The 23,836-nt window shown below is 42.5% G+C and overlaps 2 protein-coding genes across 5 annotated transcripts in view; both read left to right on the top strand.

Annotated features, from left to right (window-relative positions):
* Positions 1-6,230, top strand: part of PPP1R42 (protein phosphatase 1 regulatory subunit 42) — a 66,159-nt gene extending 59,929 nt beyond the window's left edge. For 3 of the 4 annotated variants that reach the window (XM_033202248.1, XM_033202249.1, XM_033202250.1), the window contains one exon: positions 5,487-6,230. In XM_033202248.1, the coding sequence (XP_033058139.1) occupies positions 5,487-5,598 (112 nt within the window). In that variant the 3' untranslated portion in view covers positions 5,599-6,230. Of the gene's footprint in view, positions 1-4,573; positions 5,460-5,486 lie in introns of those variants that run through there. The other variant, XM_033202251.1, reaches the window with a different exon arrangement.
* Positions 6,231-7,993: 1,763 nt separating this feature from the next.
* On the top strand, positions 7,994-15,974 carry TCF24 (transcription factor 24). The gene is made up of 2 exons (XM_033202410.1): positions 7,994-8,412; positions 14,299-15,974. Exons 1-2 carry the CDS (start codon positions 8,020-8,022, stop codon positions 14,410-14,412), a joined length of 507 nt encoding a protein of 168 aa, XP_033058301.1. The 5' UTR covers positions 7,994-8,019; the 3' UTR covers positions 14,413-15,974.
* Positions 15,975-23,836: the final 7,862 nt, after the last annotated feature.

The following is a 23,836-nucleotide window of genomic DNA, read 5'->3' as shown; positions in this document are numbered from 1 at the left end:
GAAGTGAAAGGATATGCAGGGAGTCCTCGTTTTGGTCTTGCCTCCTCTCCATTCACAATAAAACAGGAGCTATGTGAGACATTTACTGCTTATGTCCATTGTCATTACTACCAAACCACTGCCTACTTGCCCATAGCACAATAGTTTCTTAAAGGTTTACACAACTGTTATCAATTCCACAACAGTGCTCTTAAGTTGTTTCTTTGCCAAGCATTTTGAAAAACCTTGCTAGTATATCATCAAGGAAGAAAATAAAACAATAAAAATGACACAGCCTCAGAAAACAATGTTGATGAATTCTATACATTGCCACGTACATTGTTAGATCAATAGTGAGCTGTGGCCCATTCCACATACTCTATAGCCCCAAGCAAAGCTCAAGTTACTAGGAGTGCACTGATAAAACATCAAATCACTCTACCCTCATTTTCCTAACTACAAACACTAAATACAGAACTAAATGCATTTTTAAAAATACAAACTATTATGTACTGCAAAGATAGGCTATCCTAAATGAAGCCAGCAAACCAGAAGGGTTCTGTGAGAACATAAGAATGTCCTGCCTCAGCCACCATCAAGTGAAGCCAATTATGTTCAATCCTGAGTCTTCAATTTTATCCTGTGAAAAAGTATTAAATAAATGTTTAAATGCTTATTATTTCCTCAGGCAATAATTTCACCTTAGGTATGCCAAAATATTGTTTTAGTATATCAAAAGATTTAATCTGTATTAAATGAGATTATCAGTTCTACCTCTCTTTAATAAAAGGTAATCAAATACATTACAGTTTCATCAAACCCTTGATATAGATTATCAGGGCATGCCTTTTGCTAATTTTAGTAATATAACATAAATCTAGGAGATAATGAAAATAAAGCTAGAAGGTCAGTAAAGTGTTAAAAACAAAATACTCAGCCCAAACACAAATAACAGATTTTTAGTTTCTAGAACATTGATTAAAACTACCCCTTGCCTTAATTACTTTAAGGGAAAGAATGAGCTGGCATCAGCAGACATGTCCCTACACTCTATATTTAATATTCAAGGTGGGGAGCCTGCTCAGAGGTGGAAATAAGCTTACAGTGCATCTTCCAAAAAGCTAAAGGTATGTGCCCCACACTCCTTTAGGGTTCTACACACTGGGGGCTGTGCCTGTATCATATGTGGAGCCAGTGAAGCAACATCTGTCCAGAGACAGGGGAATGTTTTCCACTTCTTTTATAAATGCATGCAATCTGTGCTCATGTATATTTATACAAGCCTCCTTTCCCTACTGGGAGGAAAAAGTCAGACTCATTGACGTTGTTTTTGACCCTCAAACTGAACTTGATACTATCAATGTATACTTTAATTAACGATTAGGTCAAAACTATTTTTTATTTAAAGGCTGATTCTGAACAAATGCCTTCACTGTTCAATTTTTTAAAATATGGTATTAAACAAACAAAAAGGTACACATTATTGCTTCTTTCTGTGTTTGTCACAGTAAATACTTCTGACAGATGTTTCCTCTCTTTGCAAACATGCTAGGAGGTGCTTGAGCCTTAGTAATTTTAAAATAGACATTAAATGCATTTATATATTGCATATAAAATCCACTGAAAATACTCTGTAGCACCATACAATAAAAAACAAATTGTTACTTGATTATTTAACTATCTTTCAAACCCAAGCAATGTTAATAAAGTCAATCAATCTCTTTTGTTAATGTAAAAATAATAACTTTCTAGCTGGGTAAAAATGCCCTTAATTTCAGATACCTTTAAGGAATACAAATCACTGGGGCCCATAATTCACAGGAAATATTCACTGTATATTAACTATTTATAAAATACCTAGTACCCTTTGTTAGAATATGGAAGCATTAGATTTCTTTGAATTAAAAAGTGAACTTGAATAACAGTCAAAACAACCTTCCTTCACCACTGTTAAGGTTGTTTGAACAGTTGTAACAACAGATCTATGTACTTAGGAAAGAATTTTTAAAACTCAGATACTTTTAGTCACAAAACTCTGGAATTATGTTATATAAACTCACTTGCAAATTTTGCTTTGTTAAACATAACAGTCTTTAATTTATATGCAAAAATAAGCTTATGTGTGTCAGTAATATAGGTATAATGTTAATATTTGGATTTGCAGTTCTCAAAGAACCATTTTCAAATTAAGATACTCCCCTCCTTCCCAAAAAAAGCACAATAGTGGTAAGCAATATAGTTTTTTTAGGCTGGGTGAGGTGGCTCATGCCTATAATTCCAGCACTTTGGGAAGCTGAGGAAGGAGAGAGGATTGCTTGAGGCCAGGAGTTCGAAACCAGCCTGGGCAACATAGTGAGACCTCATCTCCATAAGAAAAAAAAATTCAGGTGTAGTAACACATCTCTGTAGTCCCAGCTACTTGGGAGGCTAAGGTAAGAGAATTGCTTGAGCCCAGGAGGTTGAGACTACAGTGAGTCACGATTGTGCCACTGCACTCCAGACTGGGCGACAGAGCAAGACCTTATCTCAAAAAACAAAAACTTTTTTTAGTTAAAACAGACTAGTTTTAGTTAAAACAAGCTAGTTTTTGTGACTTCTGTCAATGGTTTACTCTGTGAACAAGAGTTATATAAGACCTAATTCAAAAGAATTATTTTCCATTTTAAAATGCCTATATTTTGAAAGCTGACGCTTCATTATCCAAACAAATTTTTATTTATTTATTTTTTTTTTATTTATTTTTATCTTTTGGAGACGGAGTCTCGCTCTGTCGCCCAGGCTGGAGTGCAGTGGTGCAATCTCAGCTCACTGCAAGCTCCACCTCCCGGGTTCATGCCATTCTCCTGTCTCAGCCTCCCGAGTAGCTGGGACTACAGGCGCCGGCCACCAAGCCGGCTAATTTTTTGTATTTTTAGTAGAGACAGGGTTTCACCGTGTTAGCCAGGATGGTCTCTCTCTCCTGATCTCGTGATCCGCCCATCTGGGCCTCCCAAAGTGCTGGGATTACAGGCGTGAACCACGGGGCCCGGCCTATCCAAACAAATTTTAAAAGACAGTGGAAGTCTTTTAAGAATACTATAAGCCCCATTTTATAGATGGGAAAATGAGTCTTGGAGAGGTACAATCAGAAGGACCCAAGGTCACACAATTGCCATGAGCAGAGCTAGGACTTGAACACAGCTCACTGACTCCAATAGCCAACCTCTCAAGTACTCTGCTGGGGACTCTCAAACAAAACCACCCTTAGGAACAGGAAGTTAATAAATGAGAACAGGTGAGGAGGTGACTAAGGTGAACTGGAAAGCACATGTCCAACTAAAGGCAACTGTAGCTATTCAGCTCCACAATGGTGTGGCCAGATGGACATGCATCACACTAGCTGGCAAGTGAGATATCTCGATTACGAAATCATCTGATTTTTAAATATTTAATTTTTTCTTAAAAAATAACATGTACTAGAATGGATAAAAAGAAAAAACAAAAGCTGGTAATGCTGGCTAGGATATGGAGCAGCTGGAACTCTTGTGTACTACTGGCTGGAATGCAAAAATAGTACAGACACTTTGGACAGTAGTTTAACATATTATTTTATTTATGTACTTATCTTTTGAGAGACAGGGTCTCACTTTGTTGCCCAGGCTGGAGTGCAGTGGCTCAAACACAGCTCACTGCAGCCTCAACCTTCTGTGTTCAAGCAATCCTCCTGCCCCAGCTTTCTGAGTAGCTGAGACTACAGGCGTGTTCCACCACGCCTATGTAATTTTTTAAACTTTTTTGTGGCCGGGCGCGGTGGCTCAAGCCTGTAATCCCAGCACTTTGGGAGGCCGAGACGGGCGGATCACGAGGTCAGGAGATCGAGACCATCCTGGCTAACATGGTGAAACCCCGTCTCTACTAAAAAATACAAAAAAAAAAACTAGCCGGGCGACATGGCGGGCGCCTGTAGTCCCAGCTGCTTGGGAGGCTGAGGCAGGAGAATGGCGTAAACCCAGGAGGCGGAGCTTGCAGTGAGCTGAGACCCGGCCACTGCACTCCAGCCTGGGCGGCAGAGCAAGACTCCGTCTCAAAAAAAAAAAAAAAAAAAACTTTTTTGTACAGACCAGATTTCACTATACTGTCCAGGCTGGTCTCAAACTCTTATACTTAAACAATCCTCCCACCTCAGCCTCCCAAAGTGCTAGGATTACAGATGTGAACCACTGTACCCAGACAGTTTGACATATTCTTATAACATTAAGCTGGGCATGGTGGTACATGCCTGTAGTTACAGCTACTTGGGAGGCTAGGGTGGGAGGATCACTTGGAGGATCACTTGAGCCCCAGAGTTCAAGCCTACAGTGAGCTATGATCGCACCACTGCACTCCAGCCTGGGTGACAGAACGAGAGCCTCCTCCAAAAAAAAAAAACAAAAAAAAGGTAAACATACATTTAACACATCTAGCAGCTAGTGGTTCACTCCTGGTTATTTTCCCAAGTGAAATGAAAACGTATACTCACAAAAACCTGTACCTGAACATTTATAATATTATTCATAATCACCAAAACCTGGAAACAATCCAAAGGTTTTCTTTCTTTTTTTTTTTTTTGAGACAGAGTCTCATTCTGTCGCCCAGGCTGGAGTGCAGTGGCGCAATCTCAACTCACTGCAGTTCCAAAGGTTTTCATCTGAGGAATGGATAAACAAACTGTGGTACATCTATACCATGGAATACTATTCAGCAATACAAAGGAATGAACTAGTGATATACTCAACAACATGGATCTCAAAAGCATTATGCTAAGTGAAAGAAAGCAGACTCAAAAGGTTACATACTATATAATATGCTTCTATTTGTATGACTTTCTAGCAAAGGCAAACTACAGAGACAGAAAACAGATTAGCAGTTGCCAGAAACTGGAGGTGGGAGAAAGGGTGGACTGCAAAGGGTCAGCACAAGATAATTTTGGAGAATTAATGTTCTATATCTTTATTGCATTGATGGTTATAAGACATGTTTATGAAAGCTTGCTGAACTGGGTGAATTTACACTGAAAAGGGTGAATTTAACTATGTAAATTACAATTTAAATAATGAGGGAAATAGTTGAAAGGTGAAAAAAGTACCAATTAATCTACTGCTTTATATACATATAAAACATTTATATATTAAAAACAATATGGAATAAATTGATATGTGTGATTATATCGCATTATAAGGACAATCTGGGTGCAAAATATAAGAAGCCCCAGACACCTCAAATTTGCCTCATCTTAGACCTGGTCCACCTTTCCTCTAATATTATTTCCATACCTCTCACAAATCACAGATTTTTTACATTCTTCGCTACATCAAGAGGAAAATCTTTTTTTCTGCTTCCTTTTTAAAGCCCAACAAGATTCACACAGTTTGGTGACTAATCATTAGCCTTTAATATTGTTATTGTGCCCTAGATTCTATATGTTTGCTACCTTTTGGGGATACTTTCATTGTTTTAATTTAATGCTTTTTCCCCCTCTATAAATACAGGAATCTCTCTTTGAAGCAATCTGAAAGCTTGCTGACAAAAAATGATGTGCATGAACCTCACCTTTTCCATAACCCCAAAGAAAAAGAAAATTTGTTTGCGGAAAATGAGTAAATTCAGCCTCAAGTGACAGGAAATGTTTGATTTTGTTTTTAACCTTATAGGACTAGGCAACACTATCTTTTGTGGGTTTGTAGCTTTATGGTATCTCACATAGAAAAACTTTTAAGTTATTGTTTGATTTGCTGCTTTATAGAATCTGAAACATTGCTTTCCGCCTGTGAATTCAGGGATCTAGTCGCTTTATTCCTCATTACATACAATTTACTGGGAAAATATGTACTTTTTCATTCAGCAATAGAAGCCCCTTCAATGGCGCGATCACAGCTCACTGCAGCCTCAACCTCCTGGGCTCACGAGATCCTCCCGTCTCAGCCTTCGGGGTAGCTGGGACTACAGACATGAGCCACTGCACCAAACCTCTTTTTGAATCAATAGAATTTTGGTGTGCTTCTTTCTAAAGTGTAAATCTAATTACAGTTATTGGGTGGGAATTGAGATGAAAGCCTAAGTACCATTCTGACTCACTAATGTACTTAATTTGTGGACCAGTACATCCAAATAGTGCCACCAGGACTGCTGACGACTTGGTTATAGTAGTTCCAACTTAGAAATCTACTGGAAAGTATTAAATGATGGTGCATACACAAGAGCGCGGTTTCTTCAGTGCCATTTTAAATTTGATATTCCGATTGACCCCAAAGAATATAAGAAAATATCCTGCTCTTGGCTTGAGCCCAAAAGTTGGAGGCTGAGGTGAGCCGAGATGGCACTACTGCACTCCAGCCTGGGCGACAGAGACCCTGTCTCAAACACAAAAACAGAAAATGTCCTACTCTGCGAATTGCAGGCATTGTTTCGAGTGTGTTCCAATTATGTTGTTGGAAAGTACTCAGATTTCACCTACGAAGGCGACGGGGTCCAGGACCTGCAGAAACCGCTGCGGACTGGGGCGGCCGGGGGCCCAGGGCTTTCTGGGGCGACTCTGAACAGGCCTTGGGGCGCAGTGCCGGCTTTCTAAAGAAGGCTGGGATCGGGTCCTACCTCGCTGCAAGTCACGCTTCTCGTGGGTCCACAAGAGCAAAACCAGAAAAGAATGTCCAAATAATTAAAGAGCGGTGGCCCCCGCGGGTGCAGCGGGGGCAGTCAGCAAGGTCCGCGTCCCCGGGGAGAAGCGCCCACGATTCAAGGGCTGCCTGCTCTGGGAATTTCTTAAAGAATTACAGACAGCGGGAGCATTCGGGGTCTGGTAGGAAGTGCAGTGTATCTCCCAGCTTTAGGGTAACTAGGACAGTATGAATCTTTTACCTTGTGGTAGAATAAACGGCTAGCGCCTCGATGTGGCGCGCTCGACTTTTCCTCACAGAGCCTAAAAGACACGCTCAACCAAACGGCAACGTTCCCGCCTCAGCTGGAAGCGGCCTGGAATCAGACAGGACCCGAGGAGGTAGGACCTCGGCAGCGCGAGGTTAACCACAGGCCTCACCCGTGGCCTCCAGCCCTGCCCCACCGCAGCCGGCAGCCGACACCCCAGACTCTCCACACACCGCCCTCAGCGAGGCGCCTCGGGAAAAGCAGAGTGAGGCGCTGAACCGAGGGGCGGGGCCAGGAGGACGCCCCGCCCCCTGAGCCTGCCCCACTGGGCGGTTTGATTAATGACCCTCTAAGCCGCTTCAGCCCCTGGTGTAGCCCCTCCGGTGGGTCAGGCCCTCCGCCCGACCTGCCGTAGCCGGCCGGAGCCGCGGGGCGCCCGCATAAAAGTCACGGCCAGCGTGAGTTGGAAGCAGCCGTCAATTTGGGCTTCGGCCGGACGAGGATGGCGTGACCAGTGCGGTCCTAGCCACACAGGCCCTGCTCCACGCCCCTCTCCCGCCGCACAGCAGAGCGGAGCTCCACTCAGCTGCTCCAGGAAAGGTGAGGGGCCCGTCAGACGCGTACTGTGCGGCTCTTGGGCTTGGAACGGTGGCGGGTGATTACTCCGAGGTGAGGCTAAAGGTCCCCCACTCCTCGGGCAGAAATCCCCCCTGGTGTGAAAGGCCGAGGGCGGCTGGTGAGCCGTGGTTTTCCGCGGCGTCGGCGAAGAGGAGCCGCGCCACCTCTAGTGCGCGCCGGGTTGGATAAAGTCACCGAATCGCGAACGAGTGCCGATCCCGAGCTGAGCTTCCGAAATCTTTCTTCCCGGGTAGAGTAGACCTTTCGCTTAATTTGCCCCTGAAAAGCAAAGCCGGCACCGCGCCTCTCTTCATCCTTCTAGGAAGCCCAAGAACTGCAGAGCCCCGCAATTCGCCCCAGACATCGGGAGGCAAAACTCTCCCCAGGCAAAACGAGCTCTCTTTAGAGCGCCCTCAGCGCCGTTGGGCTGCTAGTGGGCGCACGGGGAGAACCAGGGGGCTGCGCCTCTCAGGTTAAGCCCGACCACCCCCGGCCTCACCGCACCTTCGGTCCTTTGCAGCGCGCGCGGCGCGGGAAGCTGCCATGGACCGCGACCGCCCCGCGGGCAGCCCTCTCAGCGTCAGAGCAGAGCCCGCGCCCCTGGCCGCCGCCATCCGCGACTCGAGTACCCGGCTGACCGGGCCGGGGCCGGCGGGCCCCGGGGGCGGTGCGCGTTCCGGGAGCGGGCGGCCGGCGGCGGCTAATGCGGCACGGGAGCGCAGCCGGGTACAGACCCTGCGGCACGCCTTCCTGGAGCTGCAGCGCACGCTGCCGTCCGTGCCGCCCGACACCAAGCTGTCCAAGTTGGACGTGCTGCTGCTGGCCACCACCTACATCGCGCACCTCACCCGCAGCCTGCAGGACAACGCCGAGGCGGCGGCGGCGGACCCCGGGTTGGGCGCCCTGCGCGGCGATGGCTACCTGCACCCGGTCAAGGTAAGCGGGCGGGGGCGCACCGCGGGGCTGGGGCGGAGACCAGGACACCTTGATCCGCCCTGCCAGTCACTGTCTTGGGTAGATGCTCTCATTCCTTTTCGGGTGAGACGGGAAGCCGACCGGGAGAACGACCTCGGCCTGCGAGGGTACTGGTGGCAAGGTCCTCGCCGCGAGAGGCTGCTCCTTCGCCTTTCGCAGGTGGCGGGTGAGGCGTTTAAAGCCGGGGTGGCTTGAGTAAGAGTCTCGCAGGCCCCTTACAGGATGCCTCTGAAGGATTTGTGTGCCTTCCAAGGTGAGAAATGGGGGCTTGGTTGCACATCCTGATAATGTTTAATATCTGAGTTGTATTATGACCTTCTGAGAGTTTTAAAGCATCTTTTATTTACATAATTACGCTTTCATTGATTTTTATGGGATATTTGAAAGATTTCACTGGAGTAATGGCCCTAAGTGATTCGAGGAAAACACTGTTGAAATTTTTTGGTAAAACTAGTAAGAGCAAATGAGACCGTTCTGCATCTCTATGGAGTAAAATTTCAGTCCGTTTAAATAAAGGTTAAATATCATATACTTGACAGCTACCAAAAGTATTAGAAAAAACTACAGTGTTTTTAAATACGTTCGCAATAGATTGGCATGTGTGTTGAGTGAATTGATTACTAAATCCAAAGTCTGTAATGTACAAAATTAGACAAGAGAATCCATTTTGCGTAATTTCTTTACATATAGGTAAAATTTTTACTTAACATGGTATATATGATTATGCTTCGTTACCTATTGCAGTAGTCGGTTTTTGCATCATCCTCTTCTTCTAAATTTGATTGTTTTGAAACCTTACACTAATCTTTCTGTTCCAAATGCATCATCTCATTATTTACTAAACCTAAATTTTCAGAGTTTTGGCTTCATCACCCTGAAATATTTGGCCACACTCGCGCACACGCACACACACACACACACACAAATGCAAAGTTAATACTTGAGACTTAGCTTTAAGTATATCAGTGTTCAATAAATTATTCAGTGTGGTAAAGCACACCCTCTGATATTAACTGAACTTACAATTCTGTGGTAAGGTTTAACAAAATTTACTTTGCAAATATAATCATAATGATAGACTTAAATCATTTCAATATTAAATATGAAGACATGAAATATTATTTATAATTATGATATACCTTATCTCATTTGTAAGTTTATAATCTCAGCAGAAAAGTCATTATTAAGGGGTTCTGTATTACCGTGTTCATTAGATTGCTATTCAAATATACCATTAATATTAGATTTCTTTTGACTTGACATTTGCATATACTCTAAGGAAGTTTATTTTAACATTAAGTAGATTGTAATACAAAGAGCATCTGTTAAATACTTTATGGGAGATATAATTCAGAATGAGAAGTCAAGATGCTTTTCATCTTATTTTTTCTTGGAATGCTTTTTTTGAATGAATAATGTTAGAAGCGTCATTTCCATGTAACAATAAGCATAGCAAGCGTCTTTTTGCACTTGATTCATGTACCAAATGTTTTTATAATCATAACTTTTTATTTGTAAATATTGATTGTTTTAATTGAATATTTTAAAAGACAACTCTAGAGATGATACAAAGCCAAAGTTTTTTTTTAAATGAAATTAATGTTGCTTGAACAAGTGACTAAAATCAAGCATATTTTAAAATCAAACATTTATTGAATTCTTACTGTGTGCAAAGCAGTATTTTAGGGGAGTGAACACAGTAAGACTCAGTCCCTTTCCTATATGAACATATTATTGAGACAACAACAAAGAAACAACAGTACTGGAAGGGAGAATGTTACATTTTCCATAAAAGAACTATAATTATGTGCTACGGAAGTTCAGAGGAAAGAGCTGTTATGTTCATAATTGAAACCGCCTGTTAACTGTTAACACATTATTTTACAGACACTACCAAAATGTTTAAACATTGTCTACCTTTGATTAATGTGAAATTAATTAAAATATCCTATTTGTACTTTTATGGTTAACTAAAGGCTCATTATAAACTATTATTTAGGAAAAAGTGTTCTAAAATGACTTCATTTTTCTGCCTTACAACATAGTGTTAGGTCTTACCCTGATGATCGAAGCTTTTTAACAAATATTTCAAGGTCATTATTTTGAATCACAGTCCTTATTATCAGTATTGTTAGCACATTACCACTGTTGGGGATTTACTTTAAGAGCATTTCATAGCAAGACTTCCTCTCTACTAAGAATTTTAAAAATTAGGTGGCTGTGGTGTGTGCACCTGTAGTCCCAGCTACTGGGGAGGCTTATGCGAGAGGACTGCTTGAGCCCAAGAGATTGTGGCTACATTGCACCACTGCATGCCTGGGCAACTGAGCACGACCCTGTCTCAAAAAAAAAGAACAAACATCTCAAATGAAACTGGAAGTTTAAGAGACTGGGAACCTGGTGCATAGCCTGAAATGGCAGTTTTTAATCCCTGTGGGGTATGAGCAATTTATTTCCATCAGCATCAGCTGCCCAAAAGGCAGTGATTGTCTAAGAAACAGGAATATATTTCAGATCTCTACACTGGCAGAAAAACACAAATGACTTTATTATCGTGCTCCTTATTTTATAATCATTGTCTATGATAGGTAAACAATAATTGAAAAAAAATAGATAACAGGGTTTTGTTATTTTTGAGTCACTTATTTAAACTAAGTGCTTTTTGTTGTTGTTGTTTTTTGAGATAGAGTCTCGTTCTGTCACCCAGGCTGGAGTGCAGTGGTGCAATCTCAGCTCACTGCAACCTCTGCCCCCTGGGTTCAAGTGATTCTTCTGCCTCAGCCTCCCAAGTAGCTGGGATTACAGACACCCACCACCACACCCAGCTAATATTTGTATTTTTGGTAGAGACGGGGTTTCACCATGTTGGCCAGGCTGGTCTTGAACCCCTGACCTCAGGTGATCCACCCACCTCGGCCTCCCAAAGTACTGGGATTACAGGCATGAGCCACCACATCCAACCTTTTTTTTTGAGACGGAGTCTTGCTCTGTCGTCAGGCTGGAGTGTGGTGGTGCGATCTCGACTCACTGCAACCTCTACCTCCTGGGTTGAAGCAATTCCCATGTTGCCCAGGATGGTCTTGATCTCTTGACCTCGTGATCTGCCCGCCTCAGTCTCCCAAAGTGCTAGGCTTATAGGCATGAGCCACTGCCCTGGCCCGATTTTCCTCTTCTTAAATGGGTATTAGTGCCTCATGACCTAATCTAACTCTTTTTACCTCCCAAAGGCCTTGTCTCTAAATCCCATCACCTTGGAGGTAAGAGCTTCAACATGGGCATTTTGGAGGGACACAAACACTACAGCATTGGGATCTTCAGTATAATGAAGGACTTCAGTCTGATATAACAATGCCAGATCTTGATACATCAGATAAACCTCACTCCAGTTTCTAAAACATATTGGTTTGGCTGGGCGTGGTGGCTTACACTGTAATCCCAGCACTTTGGGAGGCTGAGGTAGGCAGATCACTTGAGGTCAGGAGTTCGAGACCAGCCTGGCCAACATGGCAAAACCCCATGTCTACTAAAAATACAAAAATTAGCTGGGCATGGTGGCACATGCCTGTAATCTCAGCTACTTGGGAGGCTAAGGCAGGAGAATCACTTGAACCCTGGAGGCCGAGGTTGCAGTGAGCCAAGATCACGCCACTGCACTCCAGCCTGGGTGACAGAGCAAGACTCCATCTCAAAAAAAAATAAAAATAAAAAACACATTAGTTTATCTTTGTAAAAGATCCCAGGAACAGGATCACTGACAATGGTACACCTAGGATGTATAGGAATGCATATGTATTATTTTTAAAAATTGAGTCCAGGCATGGTGGCTCACACCTATAATCCCAGCACTTTGGGAGGCTGAGGCAGGAGGATCACTTGAGCCCAGTAGTTCAAGACCACCCTCGAACTCAAAGCAACATAGTGAGACTCTGCCTCTGCAAAAACAAGTAAATAAACAAACAAAAAAACAAGTTTTTAATTAGCCCAGCGTGGTGGCAGCCACCTGTAGTCCTAACTCAGGAAGCTGAGGCAGGAAGATTGCATGAGCCCAGCAGGTTTAGGCTGCAGTGAGCCATGATCACACTACTGCCACTCCAGCTTGTGCAGCAGAATGAGACCCTGTCTCATAAATAATAATATAATAAAAAAATAAAAATTAGGACTTTGGTTGGTTGCCACAGAACAAAACTTTCCAGATAGTATCACATGCCCACTTATTCTTTATGGCTATGTTTTACATTTGGAGTCCAAGTTTAGGTGAAAATAACTGTGCTCACAAGTGTAATGAGAGTTTATATTATTATTCCATCTAAGATCTAACTCTACTTACATTCTTTTAACTCTGTAACAGAATTAATAGTCCATTCTGACTTAATTGTTCTGGGGTGTGACTTGGCCATCAGTATTTATTTAAAGCTCTCTGGGTGAGTCTCATATGCAACTTGGGTTGCGAACCCAGAGCTCTTAATGTTCTTTGGCGTGTTAATAATTGTACCTCTATTTGAGCACTGTGGATTATCTGCCAGGCATTTAAAAACATATTATGGTGCTATGTAACTAGCAGCTGGCCTGTGTGTGTTCGCTGATGAAGATAGGTAGCCTCCTTACATAAGGCAGCACTTGCTCCCTGGAGAGTATGGGACCAGATTGCTGACCTTTAGGAGTTGCTTTTTTTTTTTTTTTTAAGTCCATCTCTGTATTAAAAAAATAAAAGTAGTATTCTAAGGATCTTAGAACTTAACTGATTATATGACACCTGCCTCCTTCCAAAAAGAGTTTTATTCTGAAAGAACTACTCATGTAATATGTTTTTTCATCATTATGTCTGTCTGGCAATAAATTATATTGTTTGAGAGATTGCCCATCATAAAGATGAATTTAGAAAAATCACCATCAGTAATTCAAATATGATGATTACCAAAAGGTTAGAGCTAGATGATGTCAATACAGACAGACATTTAATCGGGATGTTCTCTTAGTATAATACCAAATATTCTAATATTTATGACTTCTAGATACTGTTTTTAGCTAGATAAGATGCATAGATGGGGCTGGGCTTGGTGGCTCATGCCTGTAATCCCAGCACTTTGGGAGGCTGAGGCAGGTGATCTCTTGAGGTCAGGAGTTCAAGACCAGCCTGGCCAATGTGGTAAAACCCTGTCTCTGCTAAAAATACAAAAATTAGCCAGGCGTGGTCGTAGGCGCCTATAATCCTAGCTACTCAGGAGGCTGAGGCAGGAGAATCGCTTGAACCCAGGAGATGGAGGTTGCAGTGAACCGAGATCGTGCCACTGCACTCCAGCCTGGGTGACAGAGCAAGACTCTGTCTCAAAAAAAAAAAAAAAAAAAAGAACATGTATAGATAGTTGACACTTTTCACTGTGGTCCTTTGATACGTGTAGACACATAATACCACGTAGAACTTTTTAAAATATAGTGCTCACTTCGGCAGCACATATACTAAAACTGGGACTTTAAAAAATATTTTTAAAGCCAAGGATCTAGTTTTAGGCTTAATTTTGTTTTAGGTTTAGTTTGAAATTAAAACATTACAGGCAGATATATTTTTCTGCACTTTATATTTATTTTTCATGATTTCTTGCAGTTCTTATCCATAAGCACACATATTACTTCTAAAATTTTAATCAAAGTCTGAGTATATTTTTGTTTTTTACTGAGCATTAATAAACATTTTTTCATGTTGTTCCTTGTACTTCATACTTATAATTGTTATTAGCTACATAATATTGCATTTGCATTGGGCTGTTTCCAATCTTTAACATTGTAGACCACGTTAATATATGTCACAGATATTAACTTTTGAATTCTTGTTGAAATAATCTTTTTCAGAAATGGCCCATGCGATCAAGATTGTACATCGGTGCTACTGGTCAGTTTCTGAAGCATTCTGTTTCTGGAGAAAAAACAAATAATGACAACACTCCAACAGACTCACAGCCTTAGGCTGTCCCCTGGTGGGGGCTGGTAGAAGTGGTGGCTATTGTTTTTAAATACTATGACATAATTCTATATTTATTATGTGAGACATAACAAAATTTCTGAAAATTTACATGTGAACCCATAGTTGGATGTTCAGGTTTATCTGTCTAAATGTGGAATGAAATAATCAGTGTTATATAAAACACACAGCTTATCTGTTCAGTGTGAGAGTCACTACTATATAGTACAAGAGAAATTATTAGAAAAAAGAAGTCACATGAAAGCAAACAATTGTGTATGTAGCTAAAGAATGCACACATTGCTATAGTGTATCTATTACAAACAGAAAAGTTCATATCTATTGGTGCAGACTTCCTAGTTTAAAAAGATAAAATCTGTGTTTATAATATACCAGTATTCCTTTTTTGTGAAAACCATACTGTGCTTAAGTTGGTCTAAGATGCCACTTCAGTTGAAGAAAACTGTTGCAGTAATATGAAGATGCAATAAATTCAATAAGTAGTTATTTTTCCCTCTTAGAAAACTTGTTTGGAGTATTAGAAATGGTTTGCTCAGAGGACAGGGTTTGGCCATCTTCCTAGAGGGTTATTCTGTATCTTACTGTGTTTGCAACTTGTGGAAGGCACTGGGAATCCCTGCAGTCCAGTGTGAACAGAAGACCAGGTGTCAGCGGACAGCAGAGTTCACAATGTAGGTGCATGTCACCACACCTGGCTAATTATTTTATTTTTTGTAGAGATGGGGTCTCACTGTGTTGCCTAGGCTAGTCTTGAAATCCTGGCTCAAAAAATCCTCCCGCCTCACCTCCCAAAGTGTTGGGATTATAGGCAAGAGCCACCATGCCTGACCTAGTTTTATTGTTTTAATGTGAATATACTCATAATGTGACAGAAGCATATCTTTTTGCAAGAAAGATATATAATAGAAGTTCTCTACATATTAATATGTAGAAAAGTACTTGTATATTTAAATATTTGTAAACATATTTACCTACTCATATAACATGGAAAAATAAAAAGTAAAATGAGATTTGGATTCAGCCATTCACTATTATAAGTTATTGACATAAGAAGTGCTAAAAAGAATCTTTATCCTAAGGAATGAAATCAAAACTTCTTTAAAGTTACCCCAAACTGAATTGTAAACACTACATTTAACAGCAAGAATTTCAGAAAAATGGTTTTCTTGCTAATAATTCTTAAGATTTATTAGTTTGGCTAGTTTTTAAAGCATTTAACTGGGGAAAAAACTATGTTGAATAATTAGACTTCTAAGTCATCCTGTTAAATAGTTAGTAGAGCTTTGCCTTTGATGGTATTGCTTTTTAATTCTTCTCATCCAGTTATAAGTCGTTTTAATGCCAAAGAAGTGTATTTGTTACAGATTTTCATAACATTTTATTAAATTGCTAGATATGATGATAGGTTTTGGTAGGTTGGAAAATTACAGAGGAGAAATTGTGTATTTTCACTCGAAGATTCAAAGGAATATGCTGTTTTAATGCTTTAATGGTGAATGGTCATGATAAGAGGTATTATAAAAATAAAGTACTAATTTGAAAATTAGTCTGTTAAATTTACGTTTCTCTCTTTGGATATTTAACAAACACTGAAGGTACTTTTGAAAATCTTTTTAGGTGATAGATGCCTGCTTGGTGTTAGCTTCTTTTTTACCATGCTGTCTTTTTTTTTTTTTTTTTGAGACAGAGTCTCACTGTTTCCCAGGCTAGAGTGCAGTGGCACAATCTGCATTCACTGCAACCTCCACCTCTTGGGTTCAAGCGATTCTCGTGCCCCTCAGCCTCCTGAGTAAGTGGGACTACAGGCATGTACCACCATGCCCACTTAACTTTTGTATTTTTAGTAGGAGACAGGGTTTCAACATGTTGGCCAGGCTGGTCTCAAATTCCTGACCTCAAGTGATCCGCTTGCCTCGGCCTCCCAAAGTGCTGGGATTACAGGCGCAAGCCACAGCGCCCAGCCTCTGTTGTTTTTCGAGATGGAGTCTCATTCTGCTGCCTAGGCTGGAGTGCAGTGGCGAGATCTCAGCTCACTACAACCTCCACCTCCCAGGTTCAAGGGATTCTCCTGCCTCAGCTTCCGGAGTAGCTGGGATTACAGAGGTGCGCCACCATTCCCAGCTAATTTTTGTATTTTGGTTAGAGATGGGGTTTTGCCATGTGACCCCAGCTGTTCTCAAACTCCTGGCCTCAAGTGATCCACCCACCTCAGCCTCCCAAACAACTGTGATTACAGGCATGAGCCACCGCTGAGGAAATAATCTAATATACACAGAACATCTCTTTACAGTGGCCAGCCAACATGATTCACTTAGAAATGAACACATGATTTATATTTGTTATGACACGATAAGACAAGTGGCTTGTTGGCTCTATGTATAATCATATTGTTATTATTAGCTGGCAGGGAGAAGAAACCACAAATCAGACTGCTTCTGATCTTAATTTATATAGTAGATATTTTGAGAGATGGCTTAATCTAAATGCTCTTTTCTTTTTACGTGTGGGTTACTACAAATTATATCAATTGTGTATTTTATTTGAAAAGCTATGAACTTTGACTCCTCTAGCACTAGCAGATTCTGTCTTAACCTGGTGACAAATTAATGATTTTGTTTGTTTGTTTTTTGTTTTGTTTTGTTTTTTGAGACAGAGTCTCGCTGTGTCGCCCAGGCTGGAGTGCGGTGGCGCAATCTCGGCTCACTGCAAGCTCCGCCTCCCAGGCTCACGCCATTCTCCTGCATCAGCCTCCCAAATAGCTGGGACTACAGGTGCCTGCCACCACTCCCGGCTGATTTTTTTGTATTTTTAGTAGAGACGGTGTGTCACCATGTTAGCCAGGGTGGTCTCAATCTCCCACCCACCTCGGCCTCCCAAAGTGCTGGGATTACAGGCATCAGCCACCACGTCCAGCCGAGTTTTTTAAAATCATTGCTGGTGGCCAGGCAAGGTGGCTCATGCCTGTAATCCCAGCACTTTGGGAAGCCAGGGTGGGAGGATCACTTGAGGTCAGAAGTTCAAGACCAGCCTGGGCAACATGGTGAAACCCTTCCCTTCTCTACTAAAAATACAAAAAAATTAGCAGGGCTTGGTGTGTGTGTCTGTAGTACCAGCTACTCAGGAGGCTGAGGTGAGAGGATTGCCTGAGCCTAGGAGATTGAGGCTGCAGTGAGCCATGATCATGCCACTGCACTCCAGCCTATTATGGCTAGAGGATGTGATTGTTACCTAATTTCCCAGATGGTGTAAGACACAGTATAGTATTGCTGTTTTTCTCTGATGCATGCACTTTTGATTTTTTCATTTTGTTTTTGTTATTGTCATTTTAAAAGAACTCAAAAGCTAAGATTGTAAAATTTTAAAAGCACTAGGAAAATACTGTAAAGTTGTGTATCTCAAAGATAATATGTACTTTTGTTATGTAATGCTAGCTGGTGGTCTTATAGGCAGCTGTTGTACTGAAAAATAAATGTTCCTTAAATCCTGTAGATTTGCTGCCTTTAGACTCTGAGCACTGCACAGATGGCACTGCAGCACAGTTGGGAGTGAGGGACATTAAGTATTCTTACCTAACTACATAAATCTGGGAAAGGTTTCCCTTTTAATGTTTATACAAGTCTCAATTTCAACTCATAGGACAAACCAGCTCAGTGAAACATACCTCAATCACTCAAATGCTTTCATTATAAATTATACCTTAGCATTTTAGCTGTCATAAGGTTTTAAATAATAAACTGAAGAATAATCCTAACTATTAAAGATTATGTCAGTAGTCATTTCTTGTGTATATGAATGTTACTTAATTATTTCATGCATTCCTGCCCTCCCAGGGCCAAGAAATATGTCCTGGGGATGAACTTTAATCACTCATCTCCATTTTTTTTAGCCATTAGAAACTGGGGGCCATTTCAAGCAATGTGATGTCTAAAGAAAAATTTATTGTAACCATTTTTACTTTCAGATAGACTCTGAAATCACTAACTTAAAAATGTTAAATGTGTGCTATTATAAAGTAGCTTAACTCTGGTTTTTTTGGTTGGTTGTTTTTTTGAGACAGAGTTTCCCTCTGTTGCCCAGGCTGGAGTGCAGTGGTACCATCTCGGCTCATTGCAACCTCCACCTCCCGGTTCAAGCGATTCTTTTGCTTCAGCCTCCTGAGTGGCTGGGACTACAGGCACCCGCCACCATGCTCAGCTAATTTTTGTGTTTTTAGTAGAGATAGGCTTTCACCATGTTGGCCAGACTGGTCTTGAACTCCTGACCCCAAGTGTTCTGCTCGCCTCAGTCTCCCAAAGTGCTGGAATTACAGGCATGAACCACTGTGCCTGGTCAAGGTAGCTTAATTGTTTATGTAGATGGATATATGATGTGGAACAAAACATTTTTTAAGGCCAGGTGCAGTGCCTGTAATCCCAGCACTTTGGGAGGCTGAGACAGAAGGATCACTTGAGACCAAGAGTTCAAGACCAGCCTGGGCAATGTAGCAAGAACCCATCTCTACAAAAAAATTTAAAAATTAGCCGGGCATGGTGGCATGTGCCTGTGGTCCCAGCTACTCGGGAGACTAAGGTAGAAGGATTGCTTCTACCTTAGCGCAGGAGGTGGAGGCTGCAGTGAGCCATCATTGTGCCACTGCACTCCAGCCTAGGAGACAGTAAGACCCTGTCTCAGGAGAAAAAAAAAATTTTTTTAATTAAGCTGTATTTTTAAAAAGTAGGCATATGCAAGATTGTCCCTACTCTGTGTGTAGAACATCTGTACCACCTTGCAGCCATAAGACCCTGTACCAGAGTCATCTTGAAACATGGGCTACAATCAAGTAAAAATAATAGTATGCAATGGCAGAGGCAAGCAAGTCAAGAGAGGAGGAAAGGTGTGAAGCTATTTTCAGATCCCCCATTTAGAAAGAAGAGGCCGGTTCCACCAGTGTCCAGTCCTGCTATAGGTGTGTGGTTATAGGGACACACAGGAGAGACTGACTCAAAGAGGAGACCTGACTTTAGAACCAAACCAGAACAACAAAAGCTGCCAGTGCTGAGCCACACTCGGTCTGAGAGGTCCAGAGAGCAGCCACACCTGCTGTAATGAAGATTGGGCCCAGGTGGTCTATTTTCCTCTCCAGTCAGCCAGTGCCAGAAACTGGACACTGGACAATGTCTAGGGTGATGGTGGTAGCGGAACTGGCTTAACAGAAGGCAGAAAACTTGCCGTAAGCAATGACTACTGGTCTCTCCTCTTCCCCTAACCTATGCGAGCCCCACCCAGACTTGTGGCCACTCTAGGGATACACACTTTGCTTACATTAGCACATTCCTTTTCTTTGTTGACAGGAAGTAGAGCTTCCTGCCGGAATGGACAGTATGGTTCAGTGGTGGGAGGTAAGAGCTTATTTTTCAAGATAGAGGTTTAATCAAACTTGAGGAAGAGGAAAAGGGAAGGTAAGAAGGGGTCGAAGAAGAAATAGATCCTACCAAAAGACTTAGTTTCTACTTCTTAATAGGTGATGAGTTGGGGACTTTTTTTTTTTTTGAGAAACAGTTTTACTCTGTCACCCAGGCTGAAGTGCAGTGGCACAATCTGGGTTCACTGCAACCTCTGCCTCCCAGGTTAAAGTTATTCTCCTGCCTCAGCCTCCTGAGTAGTGGGATTACAAGCACACACCACCAAACCTGGCTAATTTTTGTCCTATTAATAGAAACGGGGTTTCACCATGTTGGCCAGCCTGGTCTCAAACTCCTGACCTCAAGTGATCCACATACCTTGGCCTCCCAAAGTGCTGGGATTACAGGCTGAGTTAGGGACTCTCATGTAAGTAAATATCCTTAGGGCATGCAGCAGTTTAGAGGAGAGAGGAGATAATATATTTTTAATTACTAAACTGATCTGTGGCCCTGAGCGTCCCTAACTCATTGACTTAAGGGCCAAAGGCGAAGTCACCATACGCCTTTGAAAATACAAAAATAGACTGGACGCAGTGGCTCATGCCTGTAATCCCAGTACTTTGGGAGGCCAAGGTGGATGGACCACCTACGGTCAGGAGTTCGAAACCAGCCTGGCCAACATGGTGAAACTCCGTCTCTACTAAAAATACAAGAATTACCTGGGAGTGGTGGCGGGTGCCTATAATCCCAGCTACTTGGGAGACTGAGGCTGGAGAATCACTTGAACCCAGGAGGCAGAGGTTGCAGTGAGTAGAGAGAGCACCATTGCCCTCCAGCCTGGGTGACGAGAGCAAAACTCCATCTCAACAAAAAAGAAATGAAAATGCAAAAATAACTTTGAGAGTCTCTAGCAAGCAAGATAATAGACTTAAATTTCATACTTTATGAAGAGAGAAAATCGAATTCTAAGTTCCAAAAGCTGCCCTCTGTGTATAAGTGCCAAGATTGGAGGTCTATAAATGGAGTTTTACTAAAGGTGCTAACAGAGATGGGAGGCCAAAGCACTGAGAGATAGTGGAGGTGTCAGCCTCCACTGGTGTCCACCTTGGGAAGAACAGGGAAGCGTGGGGCAGTGAGGAATTGGAGACAAGGGCTGACCTTGCCACAGTTCTCTAGACAAAGCCTGACAAAGCTCTGGATTCTGTCCAGAGCCACACCCCAGGCAGGCAAGATGAGCAATGGCTGAGGGAGGGTCCTGAGGGCAGCCCCACACTGCAGGCTGCCACAGGTCACAAGCTGCTGAGAGTGCTCAGGCCAGGATGCCAGAACACGGGAGGCCACAGAGTACATGGCCCCCAAAAGGGGAGATTGTAAGCAGGACACAGGATCTCAGCAGTGGGTGCCAGCATGACCCTGAGGGACCAGGTGGTGACAGACACTATGTCAGTGCAGTCTAGACCCAGAGGACAGACAGCATGGGAGCCTACAGTCCCTCCCTCCATGTCCTTTTGATTCACAACTGCTCCCTGAAGCCATCTAGGGATGGATGGAGAAGGGCAGGCAGGAAGCCCATTGAGTGTAAACAGCACTGATAGAGCTTCATCTTTTACTTGGCTGAATATTTAATGAACAGAGACTAACATCAAAAGGGATCTGTTTGGCAGGTGGTTTTCCTCTTAAGGAGTGGGGATTCTAGAACAAGATGATACAAGACATAAAGCTACGTTATTTTCCTCACATTCCAGTCATGGTATGGACATTTTAGCCCAATTATATAGTAGAGATGAACTATCTGCATCAACAATTTACAACCTAATTGCTCAGTATTCCAACTTATTTGACCTTATATATAGTTTAGAACACACCAAAATGACTGTGGTGATACTGAGGACCTTCCTGGACCTTTGCAAATGGATTAGGAAAGAGTCTAAGAAACTTGCCCAGTATTGTCCAGCTAATCAGAGCCCAGATTCAGGCCCAGGCAGTATGGCTCTGAGAGCCTGGTTCCTTTCCTAAACTACCTGCTCCGTTACTGCCTGGATGCTTAAAGTACTTGAGTTTGCACCCCTAGTTTGGTTGGAAAACACTGTCCTTTGCTACAGGTCTCTCACTGTGGTAAGCACTTGGTATAGGGTTTGTTCTCAATACATTTCTCTTGCCTTTTGCCCTATTCCCCTTAGCTCACAAAGTTGATATGAAATAATAGCTGAGAAAGTACGTGTAGGCAGCTCAGTGCAAGTGTAGGCAGGTGTGTCCTCCCTGGCTCATCATCTCCATTTGATGAAGAGTTAAACATGCAAGGTGAAGCATGACACAAAAACCCGCAAGCTGCCTTAAAGGGAAAGATGGCTAATTTTGACTACATAAAAATAAATTCACAAAACAAAAGACAAGGTCGAAAGACAAAACACAAGCCAGAGGAAAAAATCACAGCACATGATAAAGCAGTGAATCTCTTTACATAAAATCAGTTCTCAGATTTCAAAAAAGCAAAACACCAACAACTAGTAGAAGCTTGCACAAATTGGAGCCAAGATCGAGCCACTGCACTCCAGCCTAGGCGACAGAGTGAGACTGTCCCTCCTCCCTCACCAAAAAATAAAAAGAAAAGAGAAAAACTTCCACAAATGGTAAGAAACAGCAGTTCATAGAAAGAAACCAAACAGGGCCGGGCACGGTGGCTCACGCCTGTAATCCCAGCACTTTGGGAGGCTGAGGTGGGCAGATCACTTGAGGTCAGGAGTTCGTGACCAACATGGCCAACAAGGACCCCCGTCCCTACTGAAAATACAAAAGTTAGCCATGAATGTTGGCAGGCTTCTGTAATCCCAGCTACTCGGCAGGCTGAGGCAAGAGAATCACTTGAACCCAGGGGGAGGAGGTTGCAGTGAGCTGAGATTGTCCCGCTGCACTTCAGCCTGGGTGATAGAATGAGAATCTGAGGAAGGAAGGAAGGAAGGAAGGGAGGGAGGGAGGGAGGGAGGGAGGGAGGGAGGGAGGGAGGGAGGGAGGGAGGGATATTTATGAAAAGATACACAAGTTCAGGCATAATTAAGAAATACACATTTAAAAAGCAATGGAAGAACATATTTCACCTGTCAATGATACAAACAAAAAATACTCATCATTAGTGGAGGTGAGGAAATGAAGACTGTTGTACTGTTGGGAGTATAAGCTCTTTTAAATGTAATTTGACAGTATCTCCCACTATTGTAAGTGTACACACTCTGACTTAGCAATGCCATGTTAAAAAATTTCCCTACCAGGCTGGGTGCAGTGGCTCACACCTGTAATCCTAGCACTTTGAGAGGCCGAGGCGGGTGGATCATGAGGTAAGGAGTTCGAGACCAGCCTGGCTAACACAGTGAAACCCCATCTCTACTAAAAATACAAAAAATTAGCTGGGCATGGTGGCAGGAGCCTGTAATTTCAGCTACTCGAGGCTGAGGCAGGAGAATCGCTTGAACCTGGGGAGGCGGAGGTTGCACTGAGCCGAGACTGAGCCACTGCACTCCAGCCTGGGCAGCAGAGCAAGACTCCCTCTCAAAAAAAACAAAAAACAAAATCCCTACTGATATTCTTACATTTGTAAACGTATATAAGAATAATTATTGCAGGTATTCATAGTTTTTACCTTATAATTTGTAGCCTTGACTGTTTTCCCAGCCTTCAGTATTGGCTGCACCCAAGTAACCTATCAAAAAATGCAAACCTGAAGATGTAAAATACTTGCTCAAATCCCTTCAGTGGTATCCCATGATCTAAGGATGAAGTCTAACCCCTTAACTTGATTTATGAACCCTCTTCCTATGTCACTGCCCTCCACCACTTCCTATTTTACATTTTAATTATTAGTAAACACATGCACACACACACAGCTATTTCATGCTTCAGTGCCTTTGTTCATCAATCATCGGTTGGTCCACAAATATATATATATATATATTTTTTTTTTTTTTTTTTTTTTTTTTGAGATGGAGTCTCGCTCTGTCGCCCAGGCTGGAGTGCAGTGGCTCAATCTCTGCTC

This window comes from Trachypithecus francoisi, unplaced genomic scaffold (assembly GCF_009764315.1).
Source record: "Trachypithecus francoisi isolate TF-2019V2 unplaced genomic scaffold, Tfra_2.0 Lachesis_group7, whole genome shotgun sequence".
Classification (NCBI taxonomy): domain Eukaryota; kingdom Metazoa; phylum Chordata; class Mammalia; order Primates; family Cercopithecidae; genus Trachypithecus; species Trachypithecus francoisi.
The sequence above is the reverse complement of the archived record's forward strand: the minus strand, read 5'-3'. Positions and strand labels throughout refer to the sequence as shown.